We start from the raw sequence: 12,943 nt of genomic DNA, 5'->3' as shown, positions 1-12,943 counted from the left end.
GCATAGTTGAATGGCAGTACACAGCTGTTGTGTACAGAGAGGGGCAATATCAGGAACTAGGATCTTAAGTACAGCTGTGGTCTGTCCTGGGTCCAGTACTCTTTCATGTGTGTCACAGTCATATATAAAGGAAAACAGAACATGATCAGCTACTTTGATGATGTCACAAAGTTAGATGCAACAATCGAGGACCAGAAAAGAGTCTAGTGAAGGATTTGGAAAGGCTGTTGAACAAGTGAGCAGAAAGGCAACTGCTGAGATTCAATGTAAATAGATGTGAAATACTGCTCTTAGAGCACAATACCCCTAGTGGGAAGCAGTAGCTAGGAAAAGTTGAACTATGGTGATAAAGCAGGAAAAGAGTTTGTGAATGCTGATCACACCTGGACTAAATCACTAAGAGCACAGTGTGAGGGCAGTGGCAGCAGTAAACAGAATGCTGGCATGCACTCTCAGGGGGACAGATTCCAGAAGGAATGAAGTAATGCTTCCAATATATGTGACCCTAGACAGGCCATATCTTGAGTACTGCATGCAGTCCTGGAGACCATATAAGGAAAGAGACATCAGTCTGCTGGAAGGAATCCTAAGGAAAACTATGAGAAACATCTCTGGGATGGAGGGGAAGAGATATGCCCAGAAGCTAGTGGAGTTATAACTCTACTCTGTTCAGACCAGAAAAGACAGAAAGGATATTATATTGGTGAAGAATATCATGTCAAGGAGATGTGGAGAGGTGAAACTGAGCAAGAAGGACAAAGGTAGGCACAGACAGCAGATTGTAAAGAGATACTACTTCCTGGTCCTTCCGAAATACTTTTTTTTTTTTTACAGCAAGGGTTGTGGACATAGGGAATGGAATATTGTAATGGGTGGTGGACAAGGAAGGGTATGAACAAAGGCTAAGGGGGAAGGTAGGGATGGAAGGGGAAGTAGAATGTTAAATGCACTTAAAAGGATAGACTGGAAAGGCTTGTCTCCTTCTATAAAAGGTCATGCAAAGACAGAGGGAAAGGGACACAAGTTCAGAGCTTACTGGTATTCTTGAGGTAATTTATAAGCATACTGCAAAAGGATAGGAAGGTAAGAAATGTGATAACTAGGATGTAATGAAAGCTTTAATATATGAGGTCATGTGGCATGTTGGAAACATGACTGTGGGCTGTGGTTTGTGAAGTGGATTAAAAAGACATATACTTAAGTTTTGTTATACATGAATGCCAATGTGTTACATAAAAGGATGACTACAGCAGACTGTTACGCAAGGCTGCATAAAGGTATGAAATTAGTGGTAAAATAAGTAATGCAGGTATGGCAGGAAAAGCAATGTGCTGACCTCCCTTTTTCCCGAGACAAATATAATTGTGATGTTGATTAATAAGGATGACAAAGCTATGATGGAAGGTATAAAAGTGGCAAAAGAGTATTTAGGAAGCTTAGCTTTAATGCCTAATTGTGTGAAGTGCAAGGGTTTAGAAGAACAGAGGTTGATAGTACTTTCAGCTGTTAGTATAAAGAACTGAGAACACATTTTTTGGAGATAACAGAAGTAGGACAGAAAAACTTATGGAATATGAAGATGAAGAATATAGAAGGCTTATACAGAAAGTACATTTTGACTTTTTCAAAAAAGTATATGTAATTAAATCAAATTTATGTCAATTTGATTAGGAAGAGGTTTGTATTGGGGCTGGGGAAGACAGCATTTCTGGCCTGAATATTTTGGGTTAGGAGATCATCATCATCCCCCCTCTTATCAGCAATTTGGGGTATTACTTTAAACCTGTGAAGCGGGCAGTCTTGTTTGATGCAGAGTCAGAGGCTAGGCTGTACATGGTACATCCTGTAGTTTATGTTCTCTTCAACTAAGAAGTTATTTTGATTGAGGGATGACAAGGAAGAGCAATGAGAATGTTTTGGACAGGATGAATTTTAATTTAGCAAATATTATGCGTGACAGAAGATATGAATGGAAAAAAATGATTCTTTTCCATGGTTCAGCTGATGAATACATGAAACTATTTTTCCAGAAATTATATAACAATGGGATTTCCTTTTCAGGATTATCCTAAAATAGACATAAAATGTATTTTATGGAAGAAGTATTTGGAAGAAGTATGAGAAAGTCTGCCTTCTCATTTGGGTACAGTGTGGGAAAGTTTGCTTTCTGATATTATGCTGCTATTGATGAATAGAATAAGAAAGGAAGTTTGATTAGATATTACAGCAAAAAAAGAAAAAAAAAACTTTAAGTTAAGTAGCAAAATAAATACAAATAGGAAAGATGTGTGTTTAGTATAGGGTTGCAATAAAGAAGAAATTGTAGAAGCATGCATTCTTTCCATGTATAAGAACATCTAGTTTTGGCTTTTTGTAATGAAATATTCACAGGTTGGGAAATGTTAAACCTGAAATGTTTGCCTATGAAAAAATATCAGGAAAGTTGTTTTAGAAGTTCAAAAATATTTAAGAAATCATCTGTAACCCTTGAAAATCTAGATTTATACTTTTGCAAAACACATTCCTCATATAAATTGTGATCTGTGCTTCTGTAAGTTACAACCACTTCACATTATAATGATTGAATAGACAGATCACATTATAATACTAGCAAGGCATATCAGAAACTGGTACGTTATAATCACCATAAATGCATGTTCATAGGTAGGTACTAGGCTATCGGCCCTAGGGTCTATACAAGCCTAGCCAAAAAGGTACCCTAGCTTTCGCCACCCAAGAAAATTATTTTCCTGTGCCCATGTCGAGCAGAGCCACAGAGGTGATCCCTGGGGTGAATTTCCTATCTCCCATCCAATCATCAAGATTTTTCTTGAAGAGTGCTAATCTATCCCTCCAGCATGTTCTGTTTATTGTGGTGACAAGGTTTAGGTCCCTAGAGCATGTAGCTCGGATGGATTGGGATTTCTTTAAGTGGAGCATGGCCAAAAGCTCTGGGTTTGACACAGCTTTGTATGTTAGGCAGAGATTGCCTTTCAGTAGGCGATATGCAATGGAGTAAAGCTGGAGTTTATTGAGATGGTCTGTGCAGGGCATTTGTTTGAGGCCAATAATCTTCTTCGTCAGGTATTTCTACGGCCTTTCCAGTTGTTGTAGATGGCTTGTGAGGTACATACCAAAAGAGGTGTTGTACTCTGTAAAGGGTCTAATGAGTGACGAGTAGAGGGGAAGAATGACCTCTTTTTTCCCGGATGAGAAACCTTTTGTGATGAGGTGTGCCATGTAGAAGGATGTCCTGACTACTGTGAATATCAAAGGAGAGAATACTGTCCACCTGTGTCCTAAGGTCTGTTATCACACTTTTGGTATTAAGTAGACTACCACCTATGTGGTAGCTCATGGGTACAGAGCTTTTACCAAAGGGGATGACAATGCACTTTTTGGCATTGAGCTTGAGGCCATGGCTTTGACACCAGGCATCTGTCTCAGTGAGGCCCTTTTGTAGGATGTCCACATCGTTAGGAGATTCAATTTCATCTGCAAACTTCATTAGCCAAAGACCTTCTGTGTTAGCCTGTACTTCAGAAAAGTAGATACCAAACAGGAGAGGACCCGGGACTGAACCCTGTGATACTCCACTTGTCTGAAGTCAGATTTGGAGTCTGCTACTTTCACAGTGTGAGTTCTGTCAGTGAGCCTGTTGGCAACACATCTTGTGACATAGGGATTTATACCTAGTTTAGCGAGTTTATCTATAATTCCAGAGTGGGGGATGGTGTCAAAAGCCTTGGCAAGATCTAGATAGGCTGTGTGAACCACCTTACCATCGTCTACGGCTTTGGTGACTGCTTCAAAGAAGTCAATCAGGTTTAGGAGACATGACCTTCCTTTTACAAACCCAAACTGGGTGGGGTCCACAGTTTGGAGATTACCACTGTCTTTGTTTACAAGTTCCATGATGATATGTTCCATGGCCTTGCAGACCAGGCTCGTTAGGCTAATGGGGTGGTAGTTCCCAGGTCCATGGTGGCTCCCCCTTTGTGGAGTGGGATAACCATCACTGTGCACCATTCAGTGGGCACAAAGCCTGAGGTGAGGCTATGACTGAACATGGTGCTTAGGTGGGGTGCCAGTTCATTCTGTAGTTCATGTAGAACACAGCCTGGGATGTTGTCATGTCCCATGGATGCTGTGTTCTTGGCTTTGGAGAGTGTGGTTTTTACCTGTGTGGCTGTGATTACAGGAACTTTGCATTCTTCCAGTATAGAGATGGGCTCTTTAGGGGGTGAGGGGGGATAAAGTTAGCACTGAACCTATCTGCCAGGATGTTGGCAATATCAGTTGGTTCTGTATATTTAGTGCCATTGTGCTGTAACTCAGAGCAGATCTGAGTGTTGCCATTGAGATTCTTGACATAGCTATAGAATGCTTTGTGGCTGTCTTTAGAATCAGTGGTGATTTTGTTTTCATAACTAGCTTTGGAGGATTTTGTGAGGGATCTCAGCTTCTTACTGAGGCTGACCAGAGAGTTCTTCCAGTCATGGGATTTTACTCTTTTTTTGCAACAGTTTCTTTCTTCTGTTGTAGAGTTTGTTTATGGTAGGGGACCACCAGATTGGCTTCCTTTTTTTGGAGAATAGCATCTTGGTTCTGTTAGACATAGCACAATCTATGCATTTGTGTAAGTGCTTATAAAGTGCATTTGTGTAGGATTCAGCAGTCGTACCTCTATTGTCTGTCTGCATGGGTGTTGTGACATTTGCCACCTCTGTCTTAAGAAGTGTGAAGTTGGCTTTGGAGAATTTTTTTACGGTGGTTTCCCTAATGGGGGGTGGGGGCGAAATGTGGATTTCTAGGCTGATTAGCTTGTGGTTGGATCTGACCAACAAGGAACTGGCCTCTGGTGTGGAACACCGGTTGCCCATGTTGGTAATGACCAGGTCTAGGATATTGCTGTCTCTGGTGGGGGTGTGGATAAGTTGATCCAAGGCATTGGAATTTATGAATTCCAGAAAACGGTGAGCAAAAGAGTTGGTACATGAGTAGTTTTCCCAGTTAATGGTGGGGTAGTTAAAATCGCCCATTATTAGGGTGTTGGGTTGTACACTAATATTTTCCAGTGTATCAAGAAATGAGGAGTGGGAATCCTGGGGCAAGGTAGGGGATATATAGCAAGTTACAATTTGGACTGCGGTCTTGCCCAGAGCTAGTTGCACTTGGATAATCTCGGATGCATTATGTTGAGCAACTAGCCTGGAGGTGTGGATATCCTTAATGAATATGGATACGCCTCTACCTTTAGTGTTTCAGTCCAGGTTAGGCGGCTGAAAGGTGTAGTATGAATTATAGCTTGGTAATGCAAGGGTGCTCTCTGGAGCCTTGAACCAGGTCTCTGTCACTGCACAGATGTCGATGTTCTCCATTTTAAGGAGTGCCTCGAATTAATGCATTTTGAGGTTCAGACTTCTAGCATTGAGTAGCATTACCCTCAGATTTTGCTTGCTTGCACCTGTTAAGGTGGTGAATTTGTCATTTGAACCTTGCCTAAAAAAGGCACTATAGGGGTGGCAAGAGCCTTAGCCAGTATCCAGAATCCCAAGGGCGACAGGTGCAGGCCATCGCTGGCAAAGCATTGCGATCTGTCGATCATGTCATCCCAAGCAGAGAGATACTGGATCCCCTTAGAATGACACCAGAAGCTTAGCCAATTCTTAAAGTCAATCATTTTGTCTTTGTACTGTGGTATCATTCTGGGTGATGGCAGGATGCTACTCAGGGCTAGGGTCATACCTGCCTGGGCTAAAAGATCGGAGAGCTCCTCCATGTCTCTTTTCATGTAGTCCAGGGAGGTACGTCTCAGGTCATTCACACCAACATGGGCAATGACAGAGTCATATTTGTACTTGTAGTGGTGTGACTTAAGTGTGTGCATTATGTGGCGGATCCTGGCACCCGACAGGCAGCTGACAGTAACTTTCTTCTTGTTTAGCCTGGTGAGTGAAACATTAGTGTGCCTGACTTTAGAGTCACTTACAACTAGAGTGTTGGGTACATTATGACTTATGGGCTGTGGTTGAGTGGCACACTGAGTTTGTGGGCTATGTGACATTTGGGGATGGAGGTTGCATGCGTTTCTGCTTTGGAGGTCTCTGATGCTTGAGCAGATTTTTATTGAGAGCCTCCATGAATGTAGGTGCGTGTTTTGTGTTGCTATGGGTGAAAGGAGACATGGAAGAGCTCTCTGATAAAGTAGCCCAGGCCGGTATGACCCTGACCCTGAGTAGCATCCTGCCCTCACCAAGAATGATGCCACAGTATAAAGAAAAAATGATCAATTTCAACAACTGGCTAAGTTTCTGGTGTCATTCAACGGGGATCCAGTATCTGTCCGCCTGGGATGACATGCTCGACAAGCCACAATTGCTTCACAAGAGATGGCTTGCACCTGTCACCCTTAGGCTTTCGAATACTGGCCAAGGCTCTTGCCGCCCCCATAGTACCTTTTTTAGGCAAGGCTCAAAAAACAATCCCACCACCATAAATAGCACAAGTAACCAAAAACTGAGGGTAATGCTACTCAACGCCAGAAGTCTAAACCTCAGAATGCACACACTCGAAGCACTCCTCAGTATGGAGAACATCAACATCTGTGCAGTAACAGAAACCTGGTTTAAGGTTCTTGAGAGCACCCCAGCACTACTAGGCTATAACTCATACCATACCTTTCGGCCAGAGAACCAGGACCGAAACACAAAAGGCGGGGGTGTATCCATATTCATCAAGGATACCCACGCCTCCAGGTTACTGGTGCAGCACAATGCATCAGAGATCATCCAAGTGTAACTAACAACAGGCAAAACTACAATCCAAATTGTAGCTTGCTACAGATCACCCACCATGGCCCAGGACCCCCATTCCGGATTTCTGGAGACACTGGGAAATATGAAGGTCCTACCAATCACCCTAATACTGGGTGATTTCAATTACCCAAACATAAACTGGGAGAACTACTCAAGTACTAACTCCCTTGCCCAATGCTTTCTAGAATTTATAAACTTGAATGCCCTGGATCAACTGGTCAACACCCCCACCAGAGGGAACAACATATTGGACCTGGTCATCACCAACATGGGTGACCAGTGTTCCACACCGGAGGTCAGCCTCTCACTGGTTAGATCAGACCATAGACTAATCATTCTGGATATCCACATTCCACCCCCACTCCCAATCAAGGAAACTACCATGAAAAACTTTTCAAAAGCAAACTTCACGTTACTTAAGACTGAGGTGGAAAGGCTCATAGCCCCCATGCTAAAGGACAATGCTGTCCAAGCTGCTGAAACCTTTACAAAGGCAATCTATGAGCATCTGCAGGAATGCATGGATAATGCTATCCCAAGTAAAACCAAGACTCACTCCTCCAAGAAAAGGAAACCAGTCTGGTGGACCCCTGCCATAAACAAGCTATACTACAGAAGGAGGAAACTAGTACAGAAAAGAGTAAAATCCCAAGAAGGAAAGACATCCCTGATCAGTATCAGCAAGAAACTACGATCCTTCATTAAATCAACCAAGGTTAGTTTCAAAAGAAAAATTGCCAATGACTCCAAAGATAACCACAAAGCGTTCTTTAGCTATGTCAAGAACCTAAATGGAAACTCTCAGATCTGCTCTGAGTTAGTGCAGAATGGCACAAAATAACCGACTGATATTGCCAACATTCTGGCAGACAGGTTTAGTGCAAACTTCACCCTCCTCTCACCCCCTAAAGGGCCCATAACCATACCAGAAGAATGTAGGGCCCCATCAATCACCGACACACAAGTTAAAGCAGCCCTATCCAAAGCCAAAAACACAGCTTCAATGGGACCGGACGATGTCCCAGGCTGTGTCTTACAAGAGCCCTAAAATGAACTAACCCCTCACCTAAACACACTGTTCAAACTCAGCCTCTCTACAGGCGACATACCCACAGAGTGGCGCATAGCGACAATTATCCCGCTCCACAAAGGTGGAGTCCACAACGGGCCCTGGGAACTATCACCCTATAAGCCTGACTAGCCTGGTCTGCAAGGCTATGGAACGCATCATCATGGAACTCATTAACAGAGACATTGGGAACCTCCATATCTTGGACCCTACCCAGTTTGGCTTTGTTAAGGGCAGATCATGTCTTCTAAACCTGGTGGACTTCTTTGAGATGGTTACCAAGGCATTAGACGAGGGAAAGGAGGTCCACACAGCCTGCCTAGATCCCGCAAAGGCTTTTGACACCACTCCTCATTCTAGTATTACAGACAAGCTCACCAGCTTGAACATAAACCCCTACATCACGAGATGGGTTGCCAACTGGCTCATGGATAGAACCACATGGTGAGAGTTGCAGGCTCTACATCCGACTCTAAACCGGTTACAAGTGGCATCCCCCAGGGCTGAGTCCTAGGACCCCTCCTGTTCGGTATATACTTCTCAGAGGTACAGGCAATCATAGGAGGACTACGGCTGACCAAGTTCGCAGACGACTGCAAACTAGGGGCCATAATTGATTCTCCGGCTGATACAGAAACCCTCCAGATGGGTCTCACTGAGATAGATACCTGGTGTCAAAATCATGGCCTCAAGCTAAATGCCAAAAAGTGCATAGTCATCCCCTTTGGAAAAAACAAAGCACCCACGAACTACCACAAAGGTGGTAGTCCCCTAAATACAGAAAATGTAATCAGGGATCTGGGGACCCAAGTAGATAGTAATCTCTCCTTTGATAATCATATTGCCAAAGTGGTTAGAAAATCCTTCTATGTGGCCCACCTAATCACACAAGGGTTGGCATCTAGAACAAAAGAGGTTATTGTGCCTCTCTACTCATCATCCATTACACCCATCGTAGAATACAACGCCCCATTTGGGATGTACCTTACAAGACACTTGCAACAGCTGGAAAGACCACAAAAGTACCTCACCAAGAGGACTACTGGCCTCAAACAGATGCCCTATGCAGCCCGACTCAAGAAACTCCAGCTGTACTCAGTTGCATACCGTTTACTCAGAGGTGATCTCTGCCTGACATACAAGGCCATGTCCAACCCAGAATTGATGGACATGCTCCACCTAAAAAAAAACAAATCCCAGAGAGCCACACGCTCTAGAGATATAAACCTCACCACAACGATAAATAGGACATCCTGGAGGGATAAATTCCTGTCCCAGAGACTCCCCATGCTTTGGAACAGGATTCCAATATACATCAGGCAGAGCCCCTCACTAACACTCTTCAAGAGAAACCTTGACGCGTGGATGGGAAACAGAAAATTTACCCTGGGGATCACTGCAGTGGCTCTGCTGAACAGTGGAGCAAGGAACTAATGGCTCTGCTGGAGAGAAGCACAGGGAACTAATCTAAGGGGGTGGCGAAAGCCAACACATTCTGGCTAGGCTTATAAATGCCCTTGGGCAGATAGCCTAGTACTTACCTATGAACCTATGTGTGTGTTTTGGTTATACTTCTAAAAAAAATATTTCATGACTCCATCCTTACAAGCATGAAACATATACAAAGTCATATAAAATACAGTAATAATTCAATAAATAAGTACCTGTCCATTTATGCAACCTCCAGCAATAATGTTTGGATCACTTGGACAAAACTGGAAGCAGTACACATCATCAGGGCATTCCAGCTGTAACTGAGGTAATACATCAAATAATTAACATTAATGAGCCATGTATATTCCCGGAAAAAAACATGCACTCGTCACTTTATATTAAATTATAATTATTGCTTTTGGAAAATTATGTACTGTTGCAGCACATCTTACATCAGCTGAAGCAGCACTACATGTAACACTATGGTCTGGTACAGAAAGTAGAGGTGCATAAGGGTACTCACAGTATACAACAGTTGTGTTAGTCATAGAAGACTAAAGTATCTGGTTTTTAAAGTAACGTTTTGGGTTATACAAGCCACTATATCAGCATTTTGTTTCACAAATTTTCCTGAGCAGTAAATGAGATGCAGCCAGGGGGGCTGGGAATGGTTGCAGGATAATGCACAAGTCCAATCCCGCCAATGGGACAGACTCAAAATTAGCTCATGGAATATGAAAGGCTGATCCACGTCAGGTCTGTGTCAACTATTTCCTAGCTTCAAATGGTACAAAGAGAAGCAGAAATGGATCCAGCACTAGGCGACTTAAGCAGGTGGGTGGCCCACTGGCCAGAGAATGCCACAACAATTTTAATTATAACAATTTTAAAAAATTACATTTCTTCTTTAAGGATGCACTTTGTGTGCGTCTTTACTATGACACATGCATATGGCCACACTCTGTGTTTGTGATGCACACACAATTAACTTTCCCTTCCCTTTCCTGCTACTGCTTTTCATGCAGAATTCAAATGTGGTGAACTACAACAACTCTGTGAAACAGACGCGCGAGCGAGCCCAGTAAGTGAACAAAGAAAAGTGTGTGTGTGTGTGTGTGTGTGTGTGTGTGTGTGTGTGTGTGTGTGTGTGTGTTTGTGTTTCTAATGCCCTAGTTAGGCTGACAGTTCAGTTAATTAACTTGCTCAGACTCGAGCCTTGTACCTTGGTTACAGGGAACAAGAGCTTGAGCCCTCTACACAAATTACCAGACTGCTCACTTAATTATCAGGGGTGCATTTTCAAGGAGTGTGAGTTTTATTGGATTTTTTTTTTAATTAGTTTTATTGTGTTTTCAAGGAAATGAATATCATTGCATGTTCTGAGTTTCAGTGTATTTTCAAGGAACTGACAGTTTCAAGGGAAAAGAAGTTTACTGTTGCTCATGCCAAGTCTGTCTTAAATGTGCAATTGTTTTGTTTAGTAAATGGCTGCCAGTGTTTGTGCTATAGAATTTGAAAGAAATGTTAGTAACACAACAGGTAGCATACTTGCCTTTAGTACAGAAGGCTGTGGGTTCTACTCCCAAACCATGTAGATGGACTGCTGATACTGCAGTGTTCTTTAAAGAGGGATGTGGGTGCTGCACTCCTGGATGTATCCCTCCTTTGGATGAGATGCCTATCAGCTATGAAATTGCTGTTTATTTTTCAGCCATTCCCTCCTGCAATATTACCAGCTTACCAAATTTTTTGCTTTTGTATTTGTTTATGTAACATAGGCAATTTATTTTTCAAGAGCAGCAAGCACTGAATTTGTACATGAAACACTAAAATGTAAAGTTATTTGACAGCAGAAAGCTCTTCATTAGTTACAGATCTCTAATGTGGAATCATTCAGATGATGTTTCTGTAGATATTGTGCATATTTACTGATAGTGGTGGACTGTAATGACAGAAGTTTAAGTGGCCTTTTATGGTTGAAATGTTCTGTTTTGCCATTAATTTTTCTTACGTTTTGTTTCACTGCTTACTGGAAAAATGTTCACAACTACAAATTTAAAACACCCTCTAACAAGTGGTGCTGTATTATACAGGGAATATAATTGAATACAATCAGGAAGGTGAATCAAAGAACACATGCATCAATGCATTGTCCTAAAAAAGTGTGCGAGGGGTGATTTGTCCCTCTGTGGACACTCAAACACCACCATATTCCTACCCAGGATATCCACTGAGGTGGGACTCATTAACATATATTTAATCTACTCTTCCACCCAAAAGCCTCCAATTTACAATGTGGCCCTTACTTTCCTGTCTGTACTAGCCATATAACACACCTGACTGCACAACTGGTAACATAATAAACCCCCCCCAAACCCAACACGTGCTATGGAACACTATATACGTCACTTGTACACTTCCAAGAAGTGGGCAAAATGTCCCTATTACCATGACTTGCTTACCTCTGATCTCTCACATCCTCTCTCCAGAGGAGAGCAATGGAAAAAAAAACAGCAATCGGCGGTATTAACCCCAGCCCCCCAAGTAACATCTGTAGATCAGCCAGGAAGAAATGAACTGTCAGGGCAAATGGGAAACAACAAAATGCCAAGACTTACTTATATCCCGTAGCAACCACAATTGGCCTACTACTAATATCACAAGAAACCCCCCCCCCTTAATAACTGGTAGAAACATTCTTGTTCGTAACATCTTGATCTTGTCCAGAGCCATAAATACATGCAAATTATGCCTCAAGTTAATCAACTTCCAGTACTCTGTGCCAGTCTGCATCAAATAGACTCACCAATAGAAAAGCAAGTCGTAAAGCAGCAAATCTAAACTCAGGCTCCAGGTATATTGCAAGGTTCCCCTACTGTCAAAAACAGTGTCCTATACTAACTATGCACTGTCAACATGCAGTCTTGTTCGAAGTAGGTTACTGTGAAAAACCCTATAAAGAGGTGAATGCAGGACCTTCCTATATACACAGTCAGTACTTGTCTCTCAGATGGCCTAGACTCCACCCCTTTCCTGACCAAAAATGCATCCTGTCAACTACGAGGTCAAAATAAAGTATAACATCAGAAGGCCACAGCAACTGTCTAACACTCCACAGAGTCTCTAAACCTCGTTTCAGGTCTAACCTAGCCAAGCACAAACAGCGAGCCTACTGAAAAACCTATAAGTGAGAACTTGGCGATATCTCAAATGAGCACCACAATGGACTTTTTTGCACAGCTCTGGTTGTCACTAGAATGACTGACACCACTGATTGCAAGAGCTGTTAAAGATGGATGTGCATGCTTTATCAACTCACAAATTTACAATTTTAAGGATCATTCAGCACATACCTTTTCACTGTTTTACAAGACTTAGACAGAAAAGCACAGTGAGCAAGCAATGAGTTTGTTTGGTGCAAACCAGTAAATTGTATTGTGGAGATTACATTCCCAGTCTAGTGACTGCAACACTAACTACCAGGGTCAGCAAGTGCTCCCTGCAAGTTACCTGCAACTACTTACCAGATGATTTTTTTCAGCATAGGAGCAAATGCCCTCTACCATAAAATTTTATTAGATACTGCTGGATTTGTTGTAAGCATTGTTAGCAGTAGGAGATA

The 12,943-nt window shown here is 42.4% G+C and overlaps 1 protein-coding gene across 1 annotated transcript in view; it reads right to left on the bottom strand.

Moving 5' to 3' along the window:
* Window positions 1-12,943, bottom strand: part of DNAI3 (dynein axonemal intermediate chain 3) — a 1,549,065-nt gene that overhangs the window by 189,737 nt on the left and 1,346,385 nt on the right. Inside the window, exon 11 of the mRNA XM_044086876.1 lies at window positions 9,552-9,641. Coding sequence (XP_043942811.1) covers window positions 9,552-9,641 — 90 coding nt within the window. The remainder of the gene's footprint in view (window positions 1-9,551; window positions 9,642-12,943) is intronic.

Source organism: Protopterus annectens, chromosome 10.part0 (genome assembly GCF_019279795.1).
Source record: "Protopterus annectens isolate FY-2018-M chromosome 10.part0, PAN1.0, whole genome shotgun sequence".
Classification (NCBI taxonomy): Eukaryota; Metazoa; Chordata; order Ceratodontiformes; family Protopteridae; genus Protopterus; species Protopterus annectens.
The sequence above is the reverse complement of the archived record's forward strand: the minus strand, read 5'-3'. Positions and strand labels throughout refer to the sequence as shown.